Genomic DNA, 27,561 nt, shown 5'->3' with positions numbered 1-27,561 from the left:
TTTGTTTAGTATTTACACCCTGGGAACATAAATATGCCGATAGCTTAAGGTGCCATCGTGCTGTTGATGGGTTTCGTGCGATTGCTCAACATTTGATTTGCCGTGTTTGTTTTTGTACGTGTGGTTAATTTCTGCTTGTGTGCACATGCTGGCTCTTTCCTCTTTCCCGCTGTGGCTATTGTCAGCAGATGTCAGAGCCTGGGAACGGGGCAAACAATGGTTACTGTGAGCCAAAGGGCAGTTGTCCTGGGAGGGCTTGAGTCATTCTCTGGTCTAACAGGTTTATATTTCACTCACCCTATCATTTCAACAAAAGAACGCCACCGATGGCGACCTGGGAGTGTTGCACGCGTCCATCGTAGCCCAGCAATTTGGCAAACAAATAAGAAGACGGTGATGGAGAAAACAGTTGTCAGACTTAAAGGGTCGAGCAAAAACCACTGCATTGTTTTGATGCTGTATCACTGGGAAGGGCTTGAGAATATCCTGGAGGGGAGATAATAGCCAGGAAGCCTTTCCCCAATGGTCACGTGTTTTGAGCCAAACAAAAAAGGTCTTTCTGAAATCTGGATGGAACTCAGATTAGCATCTTAGCTGGAAACAGCTGACAATGCAGTGAGCACCACCGTTGAGGGGGGAAAGGAACACTGACTGTAGCCTGCATGTGAACGTGAGGTCAGTTGAAGAAGCTCCCTTGGAAAAAAAAAAATGCTTTGTCATTCTCAACCACCGCTTTCCTAAAGCAAGCGAGCTCTCAGTGGGATTGATGGCAGAGCAGGGAGCAAATACACCTGTGTTAGCAGGCTGTACATTTGCCTGGTGAGTTTTGTAAATAGCATCTTATGCGGCAACTATTGTTCCTTCGCCGAGGTGAATCAGCGCATGAGAAGAGTCACCCGGGCTGGGTCACATGTAAAGCCGGGAGCTTACAGTAGTGGAGCGACAGAGGAACCAAAAAGCAGGGGCATGAATTCATTGTTTGTGTGTTTAGGCTTGACCTCCCATGGAGGAGCAGTGGTGAGGAGAGGAAATAAAGGCTGAGGCCTGCTTTCACAGACTTTGTTCATCACACCAGTAAACAAAGACCAAAACAAAAGAGAACGATTTAGGGCCTCAGTCACATGTCCCTACTAAGGGACTGACCGCAATAATGGAAAATGGAAATTGAGTTTTCACATGATACCTGCAACGCAATATTTGTGTTCAGAAAACAGCCCTTTTAATATGTGACATCTTTATGAAGGATATCCGCCTCTGATTCTGATCTCTCAGGTAAAATTCCTCCGGAGATTTATCCTCCTTGGTGCATATGGGTGTTGCCTTTTCATTTAAACAGCATGGTTCTCCCTTTAATCAGGAAATAGCCTGAGGAGAACTTGAGGGCGGGGACAAAAGAATGAGGTCCCCCGACATCAGAAAGAGTCGGAGTGCCCCGACTGCTGCACTGCTACTGCCTGAAAGGGCATCATCCGCCCTCCCGCCTGCCAGCACATGGGCATGGGCCTACACTACAGTACAAGCATGTGACCGGCTGGGGACACATTTGTCAGGAAAAATCAAACAGATCGTCTTTATAGCATCAAGCTAGTCAGGGGAAAACACATATTTGAGTGCAATGCTAAGATTATTTGATCACCAAAATGGTCCCACCACCAGTTTTTACCATTAGCAGTGTGAGCTTCACCCGACTGTGACACAACATGTGACCCAGTGGCCTTTCACACTGCAGTTTTCATCTACATGAAAAAGCAGACCCCGACCTGGTGGCATGTGATGCACCCCGTGCTGAATCTTTAATGGAGTGGATCGGAGACTGTTGGAGTATGACTGGACACAGACGTATGATTGAGAGATCACTGACTATTTCAGAATGTCACTCTCAAAGTCAAGCAATAGAAAGAGAAGAGAAGGTGAAGTAAGAGACTGAGAAAGTCTCACTGCTTGGCTCAGTTTCTTCTCTCTGCTTGTGAAATCTTAAGAGTCCATCAGTGCTAAGATTTAATGCAGAGTGAAAGGCACTTCTGCAAAATGAGCGATCTATCGATGGATCGGACGTGGTCAGACATGCTGGGCTGCGACTGTAATGGTAAGCACAGTTAGAGCTGAGAATATAAAAATACACAGCACACTAGCCATATAACTTTGCCAAATCCACAGGTGACTTTTATATTTTTCATCAACTCTATTGTCAAATGGACTCGCTTCCTCTACAGTGACCCTTCAGAGAGGGTGGAGCAGGGGCGGCGGGGACGTTGAGAGATTCCCCTGTGAGTTAGACTTTTAAGTTTCTCTCGCTGTGAACTTTACTTCAAACGATCATGGGCTTCTACTGACTCTTTGAAGTAGCAGGAGGGGCGTATCAGTGCTGAACACAGACTCTGCCTTGACATGTTCTGGCTGAAAACGGACACAGCTTAAGGTTCGGTGAGACTGGTGCTGGATCAAGGCGAGGGTCTTATCACACGCACTTCCTCTTGCACACGAGACGATTTACAGACACTGCGGCCCTGCACTTCTCTAAACACTATCAATTCTCTTTCACACAGACTATGGGACACCAATTCTTGATCGCCTTGGTTGTGATGGAGGTGGAACTGCACCCAAGTTTAAATGCTTCCTGACCACAATTTATGACAGAGTCATTGAAATATGCCACAGGGCATCAACAGAAGCAACAAAAATGCCATTTTGGCTTTGCTCCCAGACATCAAGGAAGTTGAACATGGGTTTGTCACACACCGTCCAACCCTCAACCAAGACCAGAGGACTTTGCTGTTACCTTCCGAGACAACCATGTCACCCTCCACGACTCTACGGATGCATGATATTCAACAGCAATATTGCTGACATCATCAGGCAGATACACCCACTTCAAAGGCCAGACTTTCCATTTCACATCTCGACTTCAGTGACTTGTTCCTGTGCGACCCACAGACCTCTGCAGCCAACCAAAATACAGTTGCCCTGCAGGTTAAAACACCACTCCTCCACTCTTAGCCTGGCTTTCATTAGCTGCCCATACCTGTTCCATGACTCTAGCAACCGGATTGTTTCCCAGTTTGATGTGTCCTTTCATCTATTATTCAGTACCATCGCACCTCAATCTCTTCCGCTCAATCCCTAAATGAAGTGGAGGGGTGTGTGAGGGAGCTACGGTGAGAGGCGAGGGACACACTGAGGAGGTTCACCTGCAGACATTTAACAGTCACCTGCGTGTGTTTGGGATGGGTTCTCAAGGGGCCCAGCTATGTGGGACAAGGCATCAAAGGGCACGTGCAGACAGACAAGACAGAAACTCACACCTCCAGACCATCTAAATTTACCGATTGGCCTCTTCATGTTTTTGATCAATGGGAGGAAGTGCCTGGCGTAAAGAGTGCACACAAACTACACACAGAGATGTATTAATTGAAGAGGTCTGAAGAGGAACATCTCATTATTAAAGGCTCCCATCTGAAGTATGATGGTTGTGCTCATGGTGTCATGGTGCCAACAGGTGCGGCAGGCATTAGGAGGCTAGTTTAAAAGGTACTTCCCATTTTTTGAAGGAAGAATTCAAAGGAAACAAAAATGTAGCTTAACTTCTTACCTATTATATCTGGAATTAAGACATGAGGATGTGTAGTTGTAGTTTTTACAGTGCTAATATGACGCTCTGAAAAAGGGCGAGCATTAGGACCATGCGGAAGCCCTCGTGCTGGGGGGGCGGGCTCCGGTTCTCCCGTGCGCTAGCGTCGCCTGACATTGGCCACAGTTCCACCTCGCGTACAGGAAAATCAGGAGCCGCCTGAGCAGCGACTGGTCTCAGCGTCCACTGGTCCCAGCAGCGCATTCACCTCCCAACTCGGAGCAAAGATGGCCAAAAGTGAGAAGCCGATCACTTTGAAGAGTGAGGACTTCTTCTTTGACTCGGACGCGTCCCTCTTGGACCCGCGCGACTTGGACATGTCCAGTTGTTCTCTGGATGACGTCTTCAACTCCGATAACTCCCACATGAAGCATCTCAACACTTTTCTGAAAAACGTACACGTTCTGCTGGAGGCTGCGAGGTTTCTCGACAGCGCCGACAGGAAGGACGGAAGTGAGTTGATTTTTGTGCTGAATCTCTCTCTCCCTCTCTGAATTCCGACTCCCAGTTCACGCAACTTAAGCACCTCTGCCGGCCAGAAGCGCAGCTTCCTGTGTCTGGGTACCAGACCCTGGTCATCGGTGCGGATATCTCGAATACATGTTTTGCAGCTGGATCGCGTTCAAGTCTCCAAATGTGCAACCACGCAGGGATTTTGGAGAAGCAGCTTGCATGCACGCGCTGGCGTCACTCGGTTCTGACCGATGTGAGCACATTGCAGTGCCCTCCAACTCAGTTTTAGGATGATGTCATTGTTAGAGCAGAAACCTCGCTGTCTCGCTGCTCTCTCGCTTTCTTCGCCTCCCATATAAGGACGGACGGAAGAGGTGACCGTCTAGTTATGATACCGTTCTGACGCGTCATGATAGTCGAGAAATCTTCTTATCGTTAGATTGTGCTTTATGGACGAACTGACCAAATGACATGTCCCACCACCAACGGTCGTTGGTGGCCACACCTTTCAGTGAGTACTCGGGAAATGTCGCTCTCAAAAAAGTTGTGCCCTGAAAATGATTTTTACCAGAAGCAGCGTCCACAGTTCGGCCTCTCTCCAGATTGTTTGCTTCCTGCTGCCTGTGGGCGTGTTTCGCTGCTTCCACATGGCGCAGGCGCTCTCGTTCATTGGTCAGACTCGCGCTCAACCCACGGGCTCTGTCAAAGCCATCGGCCAATGAGAGGATGGGTCGTCGGTGACGTCACATGTTGCTGGGCCTAGCTTCAGCCGGCAAGTCCACCCCCAGGCCTAAATGGATTGTGGGACTTGTAGGCTGAATAGAATTTGGATTGTTGAACGAGACCGTTCCCGGGCACAGGGTGCCCTGTATTTGTGGGGCTGTCATGCGGTCCGCGTCAAATGTTCAGTAAAATTTAGTTTGCAAACTTTGACCTGCACATAAAACCTGGTTCATAAGAATCATTAGTCCTGCAAGGGAAAATTCCAAATGTAGGACTGTTTATTAATATTATTATTTTAAATGTAGTAAAAAAAAATCATTCTACCTGTATCCAAAGACTTAGCTTTTTAAATTATTGAAATAATGTCCCCAAATTAATGATGCAGTTTTCCATATTATGCAGTTTTAAGCGAGTGACCGTTTTGATGATTATTGTCATTCAAATTGATTGATTTACATGAGAATTAAAAGTGATAAATTTGAGTCCTTTATTATGTGGCATACATTTAGTTACTTGTATTTTGATCACATTAATTGATGATTATAGGATTTACATTTGAAACCTTTGTTTTATTACTTTTATTGTTAGAATACCTTTATTTATAAGTGACAGTCTGCGTCATTACTTACTTAATAAACTTGATACATAACATATTAAAAAATGACTGAATGTCACTTGTATTAGCAACTTAGTTCGCTCTCATGACAGTGTCTAACAAGATTCTACCCAAAAGCTTCTCAAGTGTGATATGAGCACTAATATTTCCCAGGAATGTGATATGATTTCTCATGGGAAATTATTTATGGTGATGTTATCACATGGCAGCGAGTTATTAATATAATGTTGTGATTGGAACTATGCATCATATGAATATTGTATTATACTGCAAACACATTTTATTAGATTAAAAAATGCATTTTCGACGGGTTTTAGTCGCATGTTAAAGTACTCTGTTTCCCAGAATGCTTTGCGCGTGGGTTGGGCTCTCCCAGCTCTGTCCCGCCCCTCAGCTGTGCTGCTAGGTAAACAAACAGCAGCGTAGAGGAGAGAGCAGTCGAGGGCAGTTTGCTGTCCCGGCTTTTATATGATTTATATTATTTTGTAAAGCTTTCATATAGAACTTGCGTGTATCCCTCGTTGATTTAATTGACATCCTTTTGCATGTTGTGTATCAACGAAACACGACAGCTACCGTCCAGCGAAAGCTAGCTGAAGAACACGGGATTTCCTTTCTTTTTTCCCTTGACGGTTGTTTTTTTCCGCTTCCACCCGAATATTTTTGGTTACTTGAGTGTAAAAAACAACTGATGCACTGCTTAAGTTGTGTGTCAAAGCGACTCGTCGTGTTTGCTGCTAAGGATAAGAGCCGAGGGAAGCGTAGCTAACGTTCACCGCCGCCAGCCTCCGGACAGAATGACTGCTGTTCAGCTCATAAATATCCAGCTCATATTGGAAGCGGCGGAATATCTCGAAAGGAGAGACAGAGGTGATGTTGTCACGTGTATCCAGCGTTTTGCCATTGTATGAATCTCTTCATAATGGAGCACCATCCCTGATTGATTGAACTGATTGACAATTGTCGACATCTTTTAAAATTATGTCGTGTTCAAAGTGCTCCGTCTGTTGACGACATTTGTGTTTTTTCCGTTTCCCTCAGAGTGTGAACATGGTTATGCTTCAACATTTCCATCAAATCAAAGCCCAAACTACCAGAGGCAAAAAAAATTCCGGAGTAAGAAATTCACCAGTAACCACAATAGGTAAGAACCCTTTCTCTTTAAGTGTTTTTTGTTGGCTGCAGGCATCTTGTTGTGTTTGTTAGAAGGACGGCTAAATTCTAGATAACACTCGGACACTGGGGCTGCATGAATCATTCATTTGAGGGCACCATGTCCAATGGAGGTTCACCGTGAACATGGGAGTCGGGGGTGGCTCCCGCTTTTCACTGAGCTTTTCATCAGCTGATAGTCAAAAGGGACTGCAGCGAATGAGGTTAGGGATCATGGACAAAGTGACTGCATCTTAAAGGGGAATGTCCTCACTCATAAAGGAGACATCCTTCTACCCAGTCATGCTTAGCTTTTGGAAAATCTGGGACGGCTGTTTATATAAAGAGGTGAAGTCTTGCTCTCACACCGATGCTTTGTTATTTGTTTAACGCGAAGCATGTTTTAAAAGCTAATCGGTGACATTTATTTTGTTAAGCTATACTCTGACCATACAGATTCAGTGGCATGGTTTATGGGTTGTGTGCACCGATCCCTTGATTCTCTTCCCCCCTCTTTTAACATTAATGTGGAAGCAGGGAACAAACCTCATATTACTCATCATGTGCTGCTGCAGATTTCTGCATGGCAACAGTAGGGACCACTGTGATAAAGTGTGGCATGGCATGAGTGGGTGCTTTCATTGACATGCTACTGTATATTCAATTACACTGCAGGGTCAGTTACACGTCAGCCTCCATTCAATTGCGAGATACCTGAAATGGGCCGATAAGCTATTTCTTAAGGAGTTTCTCCAAGCTAGTGACAAGGAGGAGGATGAATATTCCCACTGCATCTATGTTGGTAGATGCACAATTTGTAGGGTGATGTTTTCCCTTGATCTCCACGGAAACCTTTTCACGGCTCAACTAATGAGATAGCACCATCTACGATTTACCGCAATTCCCATCTTCAAACTGCATATCCCCTACGGCCCTCCAGTTTTAGTTGACATGCCAACTATCGTACTCCACTTTCTCTAGGGGTGACTATACTAGAAATGTGTTAAAGATATAACCTGAAACATGGTGTCAATCCCAGGGTGAAGATCTGTTTGTATTTATAGGCTTCTGGTGTATCATTAATGCATTGTTGGATTGTTGCTTTTAGTATATTTCACTATATCATTTTAAACAATGGGGTAAGTTATTGGATTGTGTGCAATAGAAGTTGTTTATTTTTTAGTTATTATTCATTTTATGTGCCAGTACTGTCTTGGTGCGGCTGTCTGCGCTTCAGTGAGTGGAGGCTTTAAGTGATGAGCTTATCTGATGCTGTCCTCACTAGCCAGCTCTTTACAGCAGGGTTGCTTTATCTCACTGACCCACTCTATGTGTGTATGTGGCTACGTACACACATGCAAATACACATCGCAAAAGAAAGCTCAATGCAGTCGTGTCTGGCCTTGAGCCAGATTAGAATCTGCCGTGCATTGTTGTGGAGCTGCAGACACGTGCAGATCTGATTTCAGATGAAGGAAATTGAGGAGTAACTTTTGGAAAGCCTGCTGATCTCCCTGAGTAATGGGCAGAAACTCTTTAGAGTGTGCTTTGGTTCTATGGAGGAACGCAACACTTCATTGCTATGCGAGCTGAAGTATCGAGTGGCATTGCCTTTGTATAATAGATAAATAGTTTTGCGCAACTGACAGAGTTAGACAGAAACGAAACAGTTCTTCATAGCAAATCTGTTGTTACCCAACTGAATGAAAAAAAAAAAGAAGTGTAAGGATTGTTTTCTGTTGCTGTTGACAGATAGTCGTAAAATGTGTCAAATCTATCTTATCACGAGTGAAAGCACCATCTGTTGATGAGGAATTGGATGGAAGTGTGCGTGTTACAAAGAGAGCTAATTTGTTTATCTGGGTGGCAACCTCCTCAATTTACATAGCAACATCACACGCCATTGTTACCGGTCACAAATGCCTTCCTATGCAAAGACTCGCCAGAGAATGTCTACTAAGTCTACTAAGAAGGTACCGTGGGTGATTAAGGTTTACACCAATAAGAGTACCATGTTTCCAAAAATGTGAATGTGGCCTTTACATCGATGAGCCCTCTCTCTTTTTTATATTTATTTGGTTGTTCAGCAAGACATTTTTGATGGTAGTGTCCCGACCTGGACTCAGTTGTTGTCATGTTGTATCAAATCTCCTGCCACAGTTGACTTAACAGCCACTCTTGCATACTTAACCACTCTGAGCGCTGATTCATTTTAATGGAAACATATGGTGTTTTTATTGGCATAAATAGTTAATCAGAAATAAATTATTTCCTCTTTGCATGGGGCAGTTTTACAGGTCCAAAAGCAGTCTTGGTGCCTCCTGTCTTAAGCATGTGCTGTCGGTAATCTCTTGACAGAGCGGTGCTTACTTTAAGAATTAAAAATAGACGGCAAATTCTGTTGCAGTATTTACACGAGAGGGGATCTTCTGAACTCCATATAAACATGGGGTTATTGTGACAATTGGTATTGTAATTTTGTCAAATGGGTTGTTAAAGCATCAAAGGAGGTGCTGCTTGTTGCTACACTAAGGCAGGGGACCTGGTTTTTCATAGTACATTATTAATAGAGCACTGGCTTTCTGTTGCTGAATGCAGGGAGTAGACATATTCATAACTGTTCCAGCTCTATTCTAACTGCAAATGGTTTCAGCCCATGTTTTTGTCGTCTTATGCCTTAGGAAATGCAAATTGTTTTGTCGCATTGAGTGACTCTCATCATGTCTTTTCTCTTGCAGGTCCACACATAATGAATTGGAGAAGAATAGGTGAGTGGCCATTTTCATTGTAAAAAAAAAAAAAGCCCATACAAATCTGTCGCTCTGTATGAATTGTATTGAAGTCATCTTGTTCTCTGCAAAAACAACTGAAAACTCATACTGATAAAATGTAAGCATGCTCACACTCACATGTTTTTCCTTTTTTATTTAATTTAAATATAGATATATTTTAAGGGTTTGATTCATCTAGTGTAATTACATCTCAAGAAAAGGGATGGGAATAGAGGATGAAACTTCCGGTGAGTTAAAAATAGAGTGGATGCATCATATTGCCACACTTCTCCAGCTGGTCAGCGCGCTGTCCCTGCCAAATTGTAGCCACCATTTCGAGGTTGCGGTAATTCAGGTGTCGCTTCTACTGAAGCGCACCTGAAGTGGTTGCCAGGTTTACTGTGCACGCACAGCAATCCAGGTTGTTCTGGGTAAGAAGCTCCCTTCTAAGTGTTTGGCAGCGCCGAAGGGTGACATATCAGAGTAGTGACCTGTGAGTCAGTAATGAGATTAAATTGTACACATGCCAAAACAATCCTTTTTAAGGTTAAGTAAAAATAGATTAGTAATGGAGTAGTTCCGCATCACTGTGATTTCATTCCTGTCATGTCGTGAGTGCTGCGTCTATTGAAACACGTCTCTCCTCTCACTTCTGGCACAACTTCCGTGTCCATCTCGACTGGAAAAGGCTGCAGCAGAGCAGGGTGGCTATGAGAACAGAATGTGTTGTACCGTACTGCTGTGCCAAATTGAAATACAATGTATGGTTTTCTCCATTTCTCATTTTGTCCCTCCCTTTCTAAGCATTAGCCTGGTGTTACTGTCGTCTAATTGCCAAAGAGCAAAGGATCATTTAAATGTCCATTAGCAAAACAAGGGGCTTAAATTGAAATGGTAATCCCATCCGTTTAGAAGTATATTCAGTCAGATTCATTTTTAATCCAAGCGTTTGGCTGCAGTAAATCCAATTCTTTCAGTAGACTGTATACGCTGCAGTTGCTTCCTATGTTGTGCCCGGCTGATGACATGATTCTGTCGAAGTTGCGGCTTTGCTGGCAGTATATGTGGTATATATTGGAAGATCTATAAGGTCAACCATGACAGTGAATTTCTCCACCCGCTCCTTTCATGTGCCGCAGCCTGTCTTGCCAACCACGGCAATAAGATGATAGGGTTTGACAAGAAGCTTTAGTACCAAAGTACAAATAAAATGGTGGTCACATTGTGTTCCGCTGAATAACATTCTTGCTGACACATTGTATTTGCAATCTTCCGTAATTTGACTCCGCTTGTTACTGATGTAGTTCCCATAAACCAGCAGTTAGTCACTCTTTGATAAATGCCAAATTTACATGGCGCAATCTTAATATAAAAAATACATAAAAACACCACATATTTTACTTCCCCTATGTAAACTACTCTTCCTTATTGTATGCAATTTGCGGGGCGGTATCATTAGATTTACTTTTTACCTGGCGGTAGCTGGGCGACCAACCTCTTTAATATTGGAGCCTTTTGCCTTGGCTCATGTTTGTGGAAATGTTATTTTATTTTATTTATGCTGGCCGAAAAGCTGTTTGAACCTATAAAATCGCTTCAGTTTGCCACGCCAATATTTGTCCACACTTGTTTGTATAAAAGGACTTTCACTAGAGCTTGTCATGCATGTGCGTGTTTTTCTAAACCAGTGGTCTAAAAAAAGTCACTTCTGTTTTCAACAGCCTTTGGGGCGTGCGCATGGAATACATTTTCTCTGGTGGTGCTCATGCTATTTGAAGAAAACCAAACGTGCCTCTCAACAAGTCTTTCTGTTGTCTGCCTATAAGTGCAGCCCATTCCCAGGCTTTGCTGAAGGGCCTGAAACTGGGACCGTTTGTTCTGACCAACGTGACGACTTGTAAGCCTTTCTTGGCTCAGAAAAGCAGCTTAAGGGACTTGATCTTTGGTCTGGTGAGCTCAGCTGCAGCAGGCACACGTGCTAACCCACCGCGCTACCCCCACTAACTCACAGTGGGCCACCGGCTGCTCGCCTTTAATAGCTTAGCTTGACTGGGCTTAGCCAATGGTGTTGTCACAGGACAAGGAAGTAATTGACAGACTGACGTAATAAGCAGACGGATAGGTCGACACACCTGACTAAGGGATCTCTTCGGCATCACGCAATCCAGAGCACTCGCCATTGAAACACAGTGACGGGCATGGCTGAACACTCTACACTAGTGGCTTGCTGCAGCTGAAACTGTCGGCCAAAAAGGCAGTGACAGTGTTTTGTCCTCTGAGGCGTCGAGCTGAATTCACGTCCATCGATCAGTCCACTGACTAGACTGGCAGGTTGGACGACCTCTTTGCCTCAGTCATGAGGGGACGGAAAAATCCATCTACCTAAAGACAAACTTGGAAGGTCAAAGCGAAGAGTTGACGTTCCCTCTAAACAGCATCCAATAAGTGAATCTATACATGAGAATCAGAAAAATCAATGTGTGATTTGTCTTGATAAGCAGCAGCTATAAATTCTCTTAAAATCTCATTGGAATCCGAAGTCTGCATTTATTATGAGTTGCACTTGTTGATTGTCATAAATCACTTTTTTCTTTCTTCTCTCAGCTCTAAAAACCCATGAAAGCCTAGGTGACATATCTTTCTGAAGTGTTACCTTAACTTTAAACTGTACTGGCTGATGAAAAGACCCAAGACATTGCTCTGTCCTTGGGCGTTTCCCATCAGAGAATGACACTGCTAGTCAGCCTCCTCGACCATTACCTCTCCGTCCTAGTCATGCCTGTTCTCCCCTTGTCCTCATTTACATCCATGAGCCCCATTGGTTGTCCTGGTCCATCCTTTTTAACATTCTTGGTCATGTCTCCTGCCTCCTCTGTCCACTTGTCCAAACCTTCCCTTGATCATATGTCGCTGCATGATGTGAAAGTGCTGACTTGTAAATAGTGCTCGACAGAATTTAGAATGTCCTGTGGAGAGCAGAGCTTTGAACTATATTGTGACAATTGTCTCAAAGACATGTGCGGTTTCTTTACAGCTAGCTGTGAATTGCTGCTATTGCCGAAGTGATGGACAGTCCAGAGTGTCAGGGCATTGCAGACCACTCAATCCGGGTTTTTTTTGTCACCCTATATGATGGATGACCAGCTGTTGATATACGCAGTTTAGTATATTGCAAGTCGACTGAAGGGATGTCTATCCTTATGTGGAATGGACATCAGTCAGTGTCAGCTCATTCTGATCCTGCTACACTGCACTTTTTTTGTCTGGGATCAATAAAATAAAACATGTTACTCTGTGGAGCTGCCTTTAACATTGTGTGTGCCTGCAGCTTTCATGACGTAGAAAGTGGAAATTGCTTCATTTGTGGGCTACAAGTTGCGTAATGGTTGGGTGGAACGTTATCTTCAGTGGGGTTCAGTAAAATGCCTGCTTTGGACGATGTGATGTTCCATCACAGCCACATAAGGACGAGGTTGCAGTCACGTCCCGTTCCTGATGGAATGCACCCCTTCCTTCTTCGTGCGCTTCTGTCTGCCTCAGACATCTCAGCCTTGAATCATGTGGTCTCAGTTCAAAATCTTTCAGGCTTAATCCTTGTAATTTTTTCAATCTAAACAGACCAACATAAGGTAGACTGAGAATTAGTGACAAGGCGCCGCGAGGGGAAGAAAGGAAGGAAGGAAAATTGTGAAAGATGCAAGACTCAATTAGGCTAAATCTAACCACGGCTTCTATTTTTAGTCCTACAGCTGGGGGAAAGGGGAAAACACTGCTGTGTTCTGACCAGTTATAGGTTAGCTTTCATCCAATGAGAGCAGAGAGATGAATAAGCAGTTAAGAGACTCTTGTCATTGCTATACCTCATTAAAACGAAAACATGATTGGCAAATTGTTCCAGTGACGTGACTCGCTTGAAAATAGGTCAAGTGAAATTTCAGAGTCCATTACTTGAACAGTGTGTTGGTGTGGGTCTCATATGTCTGGACATATGAATGCTGTGCATGACATAGAAATTTGGATTACGTGCAAAGCCCCCATTCTCTAGAGAAAGTATTAAAACGCATCGGCAGCTTTAAAGTGAAGGCGGAAACATGGGCACCACACATTAGGCTGAGACAACATCTGGCTGGGTCCTGAGGACCGAGCAGGTTTTAATCTCGTGGTAACTGAGGGACAAAAAGGGTCAAACTTGAATTTATTATGCAGGAATCAGAAGATATGTATTTGAGTCCAGATGAGATGAATGTATTGTAAGTTTAAGTTTAGATGCGTAAACTCCTATTGCTTATCTCATGATATCATGTGAGTAGATGTCTGTTCATTGCATTAAAAGCGCCTGTCATGCAGTTTGCTAAAACCCCCTCTCGTGTCTTTTATTTTCATTTTTTACATTTGTCAGTGGTGCAGATTAGACGGCAGTGTGCACGTGTGAACTAATCCATGTGTTAGTGATGGGTTTCTGCCCTGGTCACTGCGATGGCAGCCCTCCCCGCCTCGGCTTCGCTCCTGCTAACCTTGAGCGTGCGTGTGGACGAGCATGCTTTTGTCTGCAACATACAGTGAATTACTGCACTTCATCTACTTTCTTTTAATTTCTTCTGATTTGTTTCTGCTCTGTTTCCACCATTGTCAAGCATCATCCTCTCTTCTGCACTGATGCTTTACACTTCACCTCTCCAAATAGCTTTAGCATATTACCATCACAACAGCCCAAATCTGCCTGGTAACATTATTTCTTTTTAATTTGCTTCATCTTTTTCAGCATCAAGTCTGGTTTAGGGACAGTCATGTGTTTGAGTTTTAGGGAAATGGCTGGTGTTTATCCAGTTTTCAGCAGCTTTGAAGCTTTACATGGATTGTTTTTTTTTTTTTTCATATTACAATTCATGTTCTTGGAATTGAGTCTCATGATGATAAAAAAACATCAGCCTGCTCACTATCCATGAGGAATAAAAGGAGGATATTTCCACCCCAGCATTCCATGCTAAATTCCCCCCATTTATTGAAAATGTAGGTCAAGATCCAAACTTCAATAGAAACCAAGGAGTGGTTTGTTGGATCTGGTAAAACTGTGTTGCTTGAGGATGACTGGCTTTCCTTTCCATTTTTAACTTTTTGTCTATTTGTGATGTTGCGATAAGAGTCTCTACGGACTTGGTACAAGTGTGTACTACTCAATGTGATTGACCCATGATGTATTTATTGGAGAGTGAACCTTTTCTGTGTTAAAATAACTGCTCTAGTTTTAGTGTGTCACAAATTTGGGTGCTTCAGTATCTTTAGCATTCAAATAAATGGTAAAAAATAAAAACGTAATCATTACTGCACATAAAGTCTTATTGAAAAGCCAATGTATAATCCCTTTCTGTAGCCATAATTCTAGATTCCCTACTACAGTTTGGTCCTATGGACAACATCTTTATATCTTATATTCATGGTTGGCTCGAGTCCGTGACCTTATATTCGAATGTTATAACCTTCACTGAAGATGTAGAAAATAAAAAAAGTGATGTTAAGTCATATAAAACTATTGACTATTCTTCAGCATTTCCTCTTGTGACTTCTTGTAATTTTGTTGGTCTACAACAAAATCAATACCAGAGCGTCATTCAAGAATATGAAAAGATCAGTTTCTGCAAGCGGTGCATCCTCCTGAAGTTTCATTCCTGCACTGTTTGCACAAATGCAGTCCCTGGAGTTTGATGCCGTGGCCCATGCAAGCTGGTGTTCTTTTAGATGGGTTTGCAAATGTAACCTTTCTCATCTCAATTAAATCCAGAAAACACTGCAAAATATAGTTTCTCATGAACCACTGATGCTGTTAGTAAGCAGAGAAACTTGAGAAGCTATGTAATAACTTTGATTGTATCTTTGGGTTTTACTCGGACTGTACTATTAGATTGAGTATACAATAATAAGCCTTTTTTGAAGGACTATTGTATTTCTATTCAGGCAACTTGCCAACAGGTTATGGACCCAATCGTCTTTTTCTACTTGATCTCACACTTTAGACATGTACTGGACCCCCTTATTGTGCAAATTCAAATGAGGTTTATGACTCAAAGAACAAGATATCTGATAGAATGACTTGCTTGTGGATAGCTGTGCGTTCCTAAGGCTGAGTGACTCTGAACAGGTGGATCGACAAACATCCCACATGTTAAGTTTTGTAGTAAGTTGGTGGTCACTGAAAACAGTGGAGATCCCCTCGTGCTGGTTGCTTTGTGCCCTCAGCTAGTTTCTAGGCAGATTACACAGACAGAGCACCCCTCTCCTCCCCCACTCACAATACATCTCACCCTCTCAGTCAGTCTCTCTTTGCATCTATCCCATCTGTTCACATTTCATAAAGGGGATGAGGAAAGCATCAGTCAGAGAGTTTAGTGGATGTAGAAACCGAGGAGATGCTGTGATCTGGTGGTGTGTGCGAGTGTGTGGGCGCAAAGGGGGTTGGTCACAAGATGACGGTCAAACCAAAAACACCTCTTGCAACTATTTGTGTTGTGGGTTTTTTTTTTCAGTTTGGCTCGTTCTGGTTGTTTCATCTCTGAGCATGAGAAAAAAAAAGATACTGCTGAACATCCATTGATACATCTGAAATCAAATCATGACTGTTCCAGAAAACCCTTGGTGATCTGTTGTTTCCTACCACTGTTTTAAAAATCCATTCATCTGCTCGCAGCCCTTTGAACGAACCTGTGACCTCGTGTCATGTGAGCGAGGTGGAGAATGACATGTGATTGACATGACGTCACATGAGAGACGTAGAAAAAGAAAAAGGCATCCTTGCCATAAAAACCATTGCTGCTCTTTTTTTTGTTGTCTCAGCGATCCGCTAAACAAAGGTGGGGAACAAACACATTGTTTCAGTGTGGGGTTGTTGGAGTGTGCAGTCATGACAATGATGATGCACAAAAAAACTACACAGTATAATAGGGGTTTGTAGTGTGTTCTGGTTTATTTACATACAGTTGATATGTGTGGTTGGATCTGCATCGCACAGAAACAATGTGTTTTAAATCAGCCATATTTATATGTTGAATTGGAGTGGAGAGCCACCAGCTCCTACTAGCAATGGGTGCCTAGCAGAACATTCATGTCTCTCCGGTCCTCCTCTCACCTTTGCTATATAGTTCTGTTTCCACTCCACAATATCATGTAAGCTTCTTGAGCGAGCTGATCTTTGCTGCTTTGGTGATTTTTTTTTCCTGTTTGTTCTTGTAAATACATCTGTCAATTGACGTACGTTGGATGTGAGTGGTCCTCCGCCCTAGAACATCTGATAAAATCCTTCCACAATAATCAAATATTTGCTTCCGGATTCATAATGTTCTTTACAATTGTAGTATTCCCCAAAGTTGCCCTTCAGCTTATGTTGTGCATCATGGGACTTGGAGGATGACTGGTTGCAATGTTTTTTTGTTGGTCGGCTTTGAGTAATAGACATAAGATATTGACGGCCAAATGTGGCCCTCGGGCCATGGGTTTGACTCGCCTGATTCTCAATTGCCTGTCAGTCTGTTCGTCTCATTACCATAGAGCTGTTGGGCAACAGCTTTCAAGCAGACATGAAAAGTATTTAACTACTGGTCGGAAGTAAGTGCTATTAGATCATGCAAAACCAGGGATTCTACATAAAAGCCTGGTGGGAGACAAGGCGGCCATGTGTTTGACCCCCTCTCCATGTATATTGCATGCCACCATCTGCAGTATGGATCCCTGTACCACATGTTCCAACACTTGCTTGATGATTTGAGAGAATCGCTTTCACGTGACACATGATCAGGAAGCCTAAGCGAAGTGAATATCCGAGGACCCCCTTGTCATTTGTAAAATACGCAGCGTCAATATAACTCCACATGTAGTCCACGTGACCGACCTCCCCTCCAGCACCAGATAATTCGACATTGACTGAACGCCCAGTGCACATGGCTTAACCAGCTATAAATGAGGCTTTGTATTACAAAATGCTCTTAACCAGCCCTTTAATCTTTGACCTGACTCCGAAAGAGAATTCACTGCTTCTGTAGACGAAGCTCTTGTCTCCAGCTGCAGTTCAGGGGACGATCAAGCAGCCACTTCTCCTCTTCCTCTCTTCCTCTCTCTCTCTCCGACAATGTGTGATGATGGTAAAGATCCACCACTGAACTGACATCACTGATGTGTCATTAGTGTAATAACTGGGTGAAGGGTCAGAGTCCCTCTCCATGTTTTAGAAGTAGGTCAGTGTGGACGGGAGCGCAGGGGGATCGCTGAAAAGAAGGGTATTGACTGGTGTACGGGCTGGAAATCTGACGCTTCCCTTTAAGAGCCAGTCCAGTAATTATGTCAGACGTCGTGGCCTGAGAAGTTATCTATTATTTATCTATTCACAAGTTAGAAAACTAGAGCAGCCTATTCCCCCTTCTCCACCGCTCAAGCATCAATGAACAGTTTCTGTCTTGTTGGATCATCAGTAAAACAGTCACACTTTTATGCAAAGTGTAGCACATTTCAATAAACCTTTTTTTAGTCGTCCCGACTGCCTTTGAGTTGACTAATCTGTTATACGTCATGTGCAGGATACACGTTACCATGCTCAATAAAATGTCAATATCTGATGGATGCCATACAAATTATATTTGCCACATATATCTTCACGACTGTTCCAGTATGTCCTCGCCTACCCTCATTTATAGTCATGTGTTACAACCTCATGCAGGACGTAAAGGCTGTAGATTTGATCATGTTTGAGTCCTGGACTTTTTTAAAAATATATATATATAAGGAAAATGCGCGTAAGCAAGGGTCTGAGTTCCACACTATGTTCCCGTCTGTTTTATTGAATTGCGCTGGAGATGACTTTGGCTCGATTGAGCCGTGAATTCTAAAACATGCAAGCATTTGCCCACATACAGCCAACAGTTTTGGCTGGATGATTCAAGGATGAGTGGGTTGTGCGATGTTATCAGAGAACGATGTATATTTGATGTGTGTGGGCGGCGAGGGGGCAGATCAGCCATACCTTCGAAAGAACGACACTCTGTTTCATGTAGTGAGCAGGAGCCAGAGATGACCAATGTGAGAGAACGTGCTTTCAGTTTGGTGTGTTGGTTCCGACGTAGAGAACACCAAGCCTTGCAATCCGATGAAATATAATTGAATGAATACTGAAAGAGCAAATGGAGAGGCAGGCATGCGATTCAAGAGGAGCTGGGATCAGCAGGCGGGTGAGATGCGGTGACCTGTGGATCTTTGGCATCGCCATCACAAGTCGAAGCCAAAAGAGAGAGCTGCCTGCCTCCGTTCCATCTGGGATGTGAAAACAAGCCTTTGAAAACATTGTACACAAACTGCAGTTTTTATGTTGCACATAAAATACATAAGGTTTGATGTTGAAGCGTCCGTTTGGAACTAGCCACTGGGATCTGGACTGGTGGAAGCCATAGTGACATGTGAGCTGCAGCTAGCCCCAGTCTTCAATGCAAGTATGCTGGGAGCATTTAAGGACTCTGGGTTGCATTGCCCCAAGATATAAAGTAGTCTGACATGTGATGTGACCATCCTGTTTTTGACGCTGTCATGTGGTAGCACTAGAAGAACTTCCTCATCTAGTGACTTAGAAATGCTGAGTCTTTTACCTTTATGCTGACAAGTCAGGTCTAGTCCACGAGATGCTCAGTGAGCAAGTTATGATATCTGTAAGTCATGGGTTCCAAAACCAGCTGTTACAGTGCTGTAATGTCTGAATATTCCAGCGTGCTCTTATAATATGTGATGAATTAGTCCTCACTAATGCCCAACTTTTTATTTGGATTACTTTAAAAAATATATGAACTTCAGCCTTTGTGTTTACATACTCTGATAGTGCGTTTAACAAGATGCATTGTTGCCCACAGATACAGAAACATGACGCATGGTATGCCATGTTTTGCCTGTTAGCTGTAATTGCGAAGGACAACTGTACACATTTGTGGTTCACCTGTGGCATATTCACTGTATCACCTTTTCAACTTAATGGTTTAGTAAGACTTTTTATGGACTTGAAATTAGCAATTCATAAATGAAAGACATTATCCCAGGTGGAAGATTTGATGAGAATGACGGTGCTGTGTTTTCTTCGAAAAGAAACTGTGAGTCCTAGCTCCCTTGTGTCTTTTAAAACTAGTGTAATAACTTGGTCTTGTTAGTCTCCACCTGTGGAGGAGTTAAAGTTAGTCTCCCCACTGAGGACTCACCTTTTACCTTTTTATGTAACTGGTTGCCGTCGTTTCTAAGAACCGCTCTCTGGTGTTAGCACACAGCCGTTGAGAGAAACCGGCCTCAGGTATTTTTAGTCACAAGCCTCCGCTCCTATTGTAAGCTTGAAACGCTTTAAGCTTGCTGGCTGCAGGTCAACATGATAAACAAACCCTTTCAGGGATAAGAGCTTTCCGAAGCGCACAAGTAGCCAAGGGTTTCTGACCTCCGACCTTTTAGTGAGATAGCTGTGGCAGCCGACCCTGTCAGACCCGTGCCCGACTTTATCGTACACCTGGAGCCATCGCCAAACTGGCTTTCTCTGTCAATGCATTTAAAAGGCTAAAAATAACTTCTGTAGTTTCACTTTCGCTTCCAGCAGCTCGGCGTGACTCAGTGGCACCAAATAGAACTCTCTCAGTCATTGTTATGTGCTGTTCTCGCCCCAGCCCTGCTGATAATTGAAGGGGTTCTCTGACCTCAGTGGTTATCATGAGTGTTCCGCAGAAGCAGAGGGGCTGCCTGCGCCATATTATGACAAATGCTGCGCAGACATCTCACAAGCCGTCTCCTGATTCCAGATAAGGCGGGACGGTTTGGAGTCGACGTGCTGCTGACTGGTCACACTGAACGTTCAGTTCTTTGGAACGGGACAGTGAGAAATCTGTGCTTTCAGTCTGGTTTGACTGAATTTAGTTTACCGACATGCTGCGGGAAGCCTTCATGGTAATGCCGTAATTGGATATTCTGACTGTGGTGGTTGTTTTGCCGAACCTCAGGTTGATCATGTCAGCGTGTCACTAAAATGGTCATCTGGGTTCTTAAGAGGTCTTATCTTGGTGTTTGACAGCACAGACTGAGACGTGTCCTGCTCTGCTCCCCAGGAATCAGTAGCAACTTGTAGCTTCTGCTGACAGACTGCAGTGCTACTAGTGCTTTCTATGAGTTTGTGAATATGGAGCCACTATATATTTGTCTGATCCTCCTGAGACCCATAAATGGACAAGACATTTTTGCCTTTCAGCACCTTCAGGCTTTTTCTTTTTAACTCTGACCCGTCAGACACATTGATAGTAAAGTGTCAGACAGTACAGTATTTTCATATCAAGTGATAAAGAAAATAATAGTGATAGTTAGGCGTGAGTATTGGCAACAACCTTGAGAGCATCAGAGTGTCATATCACAACACTGCGATATTCTGTATTGTGATATTGTAAATGGTTACCTAAAAAAAATAAATCACACCACTATCATTACTCAAAATTAAAAGGGCATTTGTTTGGTTTGTTATTTTATGTAAAAAAAACTGATGGCAGATCAATAGTATATAAGATGTTAAAGTTCTTCTTCCAACAAAAATGGATTCTCCCTGATGAGCAAAGCTTGGGCCCTCAGAGGTTGAACGGTGTGACTGCTCTCTACCAACATGGCTAACTAGGGATAGATAGAAAAGCAACCACACCCGATAAAGGTCAGTGATTGAGATAAAAAAAAAAAAAAGCTGTGTAAATCTGGCGCCCTCAGTGTGTGTGTCTGACGTCGTCCGGGTCAGATGTGTCTCTACCTGCCTGCTGAGTGAGATTGTGAGTCGATGTGGCCTCGGCACATTTCTGTGATGGAGGCCATCACCCAGACAGACTGATAACCATCATGCTGCTCCCCAGACTTGATATGGTCCCTCTTCTACTTTAAGCACTGTAGATAAAATCAGGGCACCTCCCATGTTCACGCTGCTTTGACTCCTGAAACGCGTACGTCGCTGGAATGAAGTTGTTATCGGCGTGGCCCACCTCCCTCCTACACTCTCAGACGTAGATACACGCCCGCACTCCTGGGTCGTCCTCCAGCAGCGGGGGAGAGCTCAGTTTTGCTTCCGTGGCTTTTGGCTCCTCTCGAGATCCACAGTCTGGGCTCTGACCCCTCCTCAGGCCGGCCTTGTTAATGGAGGTCTGATTGTGTTATGGCATAATTATCTTCCTTTACCTCTCAACCCAGAGCCATTAGCAGGATAGATAGCACCTCAGGCAGCTCTGCAGTCACAAAGTAAGGCACTGTGTAGACGATGGACTCTTCTCAACACTGGGAAATACCATGCCCTTCCACTCCGCCTAGGATGTGGTGAATATGAGGAGATGGTGCTACACACACACATATATATATATATATATATATATATACACACACACATAAGTAACATCTGACTTACGGCTTACGGATTTATATATATTTTTTTTCCTATTTAACTTGATAGTGTTTCAACTGGTGGTGTTCATCCCGTGTGTCTGCTTCCTCTGCAGGCGAGCTCACCTGCGGCTGTGTCTGGAGCGGTTGAAGGCGCTGATACCGCTGGGACCGGACTGCAACCGCCACACCACACTGGGCCTCCTCAACAAAGCCAAAGCACATATAAAGGTGAGATGTGTGATCGGACTAGGGTCAAGTTAAACCAGTCTTGCTGGTCGGCTCTTATGATTGAATCATTTGTTTTTGATTGTGTTTCAAATGCCGAGGTCCACGGCAACAAGAGTGTCACAGGTCTCCTTTACTAAAATCAACACTCAGAAAAAAGTGCACCGAACCAAACCTGCACCAACTTGTAGCCATATATGTGATGTTTTCAGATTCAAACTTGTCTTTTTGAGTGAAAAAAAACATTTTTTTTTCTTGTCGGTCAATTTTAAATCTCATTTTATTAAATCGATTTTGACATTTTTAGTGAGTTTTAAAAGGTGTAGAGGTGAATTCATTTTTGCAATTTCCAAAGAGTATTCAAGAGTTTCAAAGCGTATCCCCAGCGGGCCTAATCTCTGTTCTAATAATTTGTGCACAAATAAACAAGAAATTCTCTAAATAACAATTCTACAGATGACTCTGCTGCTGTCACCTCGGCGACTCCACTCTGTCTGCGCCTTATCTCAGGTTATTGTTCTGCCGCGCCGCTGAGCGTCACGGTTATCAGACGCCGGTCGTAATTCGTCCCTCTTCTCCGGGATGATGTAACGGCTTGAGAGTTAACATAGGCTCTGAGTAGATGCTGCCATCGCTCACCACCACACGTGAGCGCTGACAACATGATGGAGTCAGGACAGCTCAACACACTGCCTCAGGCTGACAACCTGTTGGGTTCGGGTTGTTCAGTTTGGCTGGGAACGTCGGACACACGAAATCTGCTGGATCCCACGCCTCCTAAATGGCAGCCCTGCATGTGCAGCGCTTCCACACTCCGTATAATTAGCAGGGAAGAAGATAATTCCAGCTTTTTGCGCTTCACTCTCCGGTTCTGCTTTTATGGACCCGGCAATTTAACTCGGAGCGTCTTGTTTTGTGTTTGTCAGAAACTTGAAGAGGCGGACAGGAAGAGCCAGTACCAGCTGGAGTCTCTGGAGCGCGAGCAGAGGCACCTCCAACGCCAACTGGAGCTGCTCAGGGGAGGCAGTGGAGCTGCCATCCAGAGCTGCCCAGGGGAGGGCGAGCGGATACGCATGGACAGTGTGGGATCCACCCTCTGCTCCGACCGCTCCGACTCCGACCAAGGTGAGCCCAACCAGTCGATAATACACAGTCTATTCATGAAACCCTTTTGCTGCCTCAACTGTGTGTCGGTGACTTTGAGGCTGGAGGACACACACTGCGGTGTTTAGAGCAGGAACTAACTTTAACAACAGTTTGGAGAGTTTCAAACATCTCATGGGGCTTGGAAAAAAAATGGCTGCCACCGTAAGCCATTGGCAAGTGTTTGTAATGGATTCTTCTTGTCTGCTGCAGAGGAGATCGAGGTGGACGTGGAAAGCACAGAGTTCTCCCATGGAGAGCTGGACAGTGTGAGCACGGCCAGCACCAGCGACCTGGACGACCACAGCAGCCTGCAGAGCATGGCCAGCGACGAGGGTTACTCCTCCTGCAGTGTCAAACTTGCCTTCTCCTCCTAATGCCCCGCAGCTCCTCCACCTCCCAGGCCAAACCGTCATCTGAGTTCATCCAGGATGACACACACTCCAGCAGCAGTGCTCCGTCTCCCCGCCTTCGCCCTTGCGTGTCTCCTCCTCGCCCTGATGGAGGCGCTACTGTGGGGTCTGCCTCAGCACCCACACCCCCCGATATTTCGCTATCAATTTTAAAATCCTTTCAGTCCGGCCAAATTCTCAAGAAGTTTTTAAAGACCCCCGATTGATCTAAAATGCACTTAAATTCACTGTGACCCGCGCGGGTGTGTGGGAGGGTCCTGAGCTGACCCCAGGTTTAGGGCCCGGATGAGCAGAAGCACATCAACTCTGAGCGTCCTCTCCTAAGTCGTTGTCTTATTTTCTCCTCCTCTCGACGCCTCAGAAAGTGGGACACTCACTTTGGTGCTATTGTGACAAAAAAAAAAAAAAAACGGCGAGGAAGCAGATCTGATCCGCCCATCAGACGATGGCACAAGGGAAAACCACCAGAGGCGGAAACAAACATTCCTGTTGAAGGTGGCTGTGTTTCTTTTAAAGAGCGATGTTGTCAAGTTTTTCGTTCCCCTTCAAGCAGCTACTACAAGCACTTGTCTACTTTACAGCTCTTTGGAAAAAAGAAAAAAAAAACAGCCCAAAGTCGACAGCAAAAACGTCCAAGCATCCAGAAACTTTGAAAAATGACCACGACCTCTCCAGCAGTAACAAGCAATAACTCTTTCTGTCTCAGTGGTTTGACTCCATTTTTTTCTAACCCCCACTTTAAAATTGAGTGTGACCGTCCAAAACGATAAAGGATCTTGTTTTCTTTTGTAAATACCAATAGCTTAAAAATGACTAATTCTGAAAAAAAGAAAAAAAAGAAAAGGGTAGAGCTCTGGATTAGAATTCTTGCCTCTGTTGCTGTTTAATCTGTGTTATTGTGAATTTTCGGGGGGACAGAATGAATCCTCTTTTGTGCAGCAGTGGTTGTGGCATGAACACTATGACTTTGTGCGGTTCGCAGGCTCAAAATTCACGTTGCCGCTCGGAGGCGGAGAAGACGAAAACACTCTTTCTATTTATTAGATGTGATCTTTTTCTCTCGTTTAAGTGAAAGGGAGTTCAGGGGTGGAGGAAAAGTCTGAGGCGGGGAACAGAAACGGGTCGTATGATGTCAATGTTCAGCATCCAGTCTCCCACAGGCATTAAGAATTGCACTTCAACCACTTGTCCTCCTCATCCATCCTGACGCGTGCGTGTTTGTGTGAAAGAAGAAGAAGAACTAACATCCATATTTATTCCTTTTAAGTCACAACAAAGGGGGGAAGCTAACTTATTTTTGTCTTATTTGAATTCATGTCGATCCTCATTCCTTATCTAAGCATTGTGTTGTCTCCTTTTTGTTTGTTTTGGGGAGGGTAAAAGATGTAGCCTTTTTTGGTCCCCCGCCCCCTCCATTTTAATGTTATATTTTATGGACACTTGAAATGTAAATGGGCCCCTAAGCTGCTCCTAGTGCTGAGCCTCGTCTGTTTTGAGTCACGGGCCTAGTCAGGGGTCGACCCCGCAACCTTCACATGACAGAAGCTGCTTCCACGCGTCTTGTTTTTTTATTTGAAAGCTACCTGCGACCATTCGAGTGTGTAGTTACCGATGGAAATAGGAAGTTAGGGACCAGCAGGGTCTGAGATGGACGGGCTCAAGAGAGCTTGTTTTGTCTCTCTCATCTGAATGTAACAAAGGTTCGCTTTGAAATACAAAGCTGACGCCGCGTGGACTCTGCTTCTCCGACTGGATTAGACCGGTTAGACCATATCTGGTCTTCCATCGACTTATCCAAGGGGGTCTTCACCTGCTCCAGGCCTTTGATCAGTCAAGACTTAACTGATGAATAATGAGCCGGCTGCTACAAAAAAAAGGGGGTCTAAAAATGCTCCTATGTCCTCTTTTAGGAGGACCGTAGTCTTTATAGACTTGTGTTTTAGTTGACAAAAATGTGTCTTACCGATAAATGAAACCCCTCCACGTGAGGCGCGAACAAATCCTGTGGTTTGTGCGGCAGCGTTCCCACTCTGGTGCTTGACTTTGGAACACAAGAAAAGCCAAACCATCCAACAGCTCTGGGGGGGGGGGACAGTTTACATTATCCTGCCCTCCTTTCTAGATTTTGTCCATCGTCCTGTTTGTGTGTGATGATTTAGAAATTCACTCCCATGGGAGAACAGAACAATTCAGGGTAACTGTAATCTCCTCCCCCCCGCGGACAGATATTAGACGCGGCAGACTCATCCAAAAGATATTCGGCTTCTCTGCTGGTGAAGATCTGAGCAGTGTTGGATGCTGGTGTGAAGTAGCTCGGCCTCTTGTGAGTTATATGCTGCGACACTTCTATATTTTCATAAGCTGATAATCACTACTTTTACCTCTGTGTTTACGTTTCAGACGAACATTGGGTGAGTGTTTGGTTCAGATGTTCAGGAAAGTCAAAAGTTGCATTGTTTATTCTGTCAACCACACTCCGGTCTGGTGCGAGTCGAGACAAAACGGGTCCTAGAGGTGAAGTGAACGTACCAAACAAGCAGTCTTGTTACCCCCGAACCTGTGGCCATCCTTTGTAAAACATGCACTCTGACCAAGACTCTAGATGTGTAAGATGAAGATGCAATACAATAAAAACACAAAGATTTTCAAACCTCATGGACTGACTGTTGTTTGTCGCTGTCAGCCAGACTAGCCTTCTTGTTTAGTGTTTGAAACTCTGTTCCTATGTCGCCCTACCTGTTGTGAAAGACGGGATATCTGATGCCGACTGTATCACGCCCTGTTTTATAAGGAGGAAACAAAACTTCCAATGGAGGATCTGATGGTTGTTTCTACCACTCACGAAACATCTACACTAGCAAATTGTTTGACAGCCATTTTTCTGTCCTACTTCCTGGTCTGACAAGAAACGCGTTGTGATTGGCTGGCATGTGTCGCGTCATCGTCAAACCAGGAAGTAGCTCCGGTCTCGTTCCAATTGGCATTAAATCGTTTCCATTACGCCTTCAATATCAGATTTACTGTGTATATGTACTCAATATAATCGAAGAGCCTTGTACAGCCAGTTATTTCTAGTCGTCTAAAAGTGCTGCCATAAGCAGAAGTGCATCATTGAGGCATAAATTGACGTGTCAAGGGGTTAAACCAAAACATACTTAGCCCCGACCGATGACGTCACAAAACAACTATGATGCATTTTGTGGTTTAGAAAAATACATCATCATACAAAGTCACTTGTCAAAAGATGAATCAGCCAGAAAGTTCCAAGAGCTGTTTCCAAAAACATGAACACACGCTTTCCACCTCAGAATCAGATCAAACTTAGAATTTAACACGGAACCTTGGCTTTATCGTATCAAAATAGATTTTATTAAAATATACATTCACGAATGCTCTTTTTTCTTTATATTTCAATTATATAATATATTGTACTTTTGTAATGTAATTACAAGTGTGTCAAAAAAGACAATTTCAAAACCCGTCTTTAGACTGCTAAACTGTGCCATCTAGAGGACAACTGGAGTAATTCAGTTACATGCTGGATATACTGTATTTTCTTATAGTACATCTCGATTTGTTTTCAATAACATCATTTTGTGAGACTCAGGTCTGGTCCGGAATAGAAAACCCTTCAATTGTCTACTTGTGTTCGACCATAATAAAATTAAAATTAAGTTACAAAAAACCTGGGTTTCAAGTCGTTTATTTATTAATAAAAACATTGCAAGGCTGACTGACGTAAAATTATGAATGGTATTATGGCCTGATCATTTAAAAATATATATTAGTTCAGGCAACATGAAAGTTTTAAAGATTTACACCAGCAGGGGGCGGTAATGTATCGCAGCTGAGTTCCCCATTATTAAGGTGACTGAGGTTGCCATCGTTTCTCTTGCATCAAAAGCCTGGTTCGTAGTATTTGCAGATATCTCGCCATAGTTTTTTTTTTTTTTTTCTTTAGACTGGTCCCTTTTTAGTGCTCGTACCGCCGGTCCAAAAGTTCGAGACGAGATGTTCTTTGGGTTAGTAACTATC

General features: G+C 43.8%; 1 protein-coding gene across 2 annotated transcripts; it reads left to right on the top strand.

Moving 5' to 3' along the window:
* Positions 1-3,759: 3,759 nt before the first annotated feature.
* On the top strand, positions 3,760-26,308 carry LOC128754392 (max-interacting protein 1-like). 2 transcript variants are annotated; one of them, XM_053856982.1, is made up of 6 exons: positions 3,760-4,081; positions 6,462-6,564; positions 9,311-9,340; positions 21,859-21,973; positions 22,897-23,095; positions 23,327-26,308. In XM_053856982.1, exons 1-6 carry the CDS (start codon positions 3,856-3,858, stop codon positions 23,488-23,490), a joined length of 837 nt encoding a protein of 278 aa, XP_053712957.1. In that variant the 5' UTR covers positions 3,760-3,855; the 3' UTR covers positions 23,491-26,308. The 2 variants fall into 2 exon arrangements, with proteins under 2 accessions (XP_053712957.1, XP_053712958.1); XM_053856983.1 differs by lacking the exon at positions 3,760-4,081 and adding an exon at positions 5,821-6,290.
* Positions 26,309-27,561: the final 1,253 nt, after the last annotated feature.

The sequence above is a fragment of the Synchiropus splendidus genome, chromosome 2 (assembly GCF_027744825.2).
Source record: "Synchiropus splendidus isolate RoL2022-P1 chromosome 2, RoL_Sspl_1.0, whole genome shotgun sequence".
In the NCBI taxonomy this organism is placed as follows: domain Eukaryota; kingdom Metazoa; phylum Chordata; class Actinopteri; order Syngnathiformes; family Callionymidae; genus Synchiropus; species Synchiropus splendidus.
This window is presented reverse-complemented; position numbering and strand designations above follow the sequence as displayed.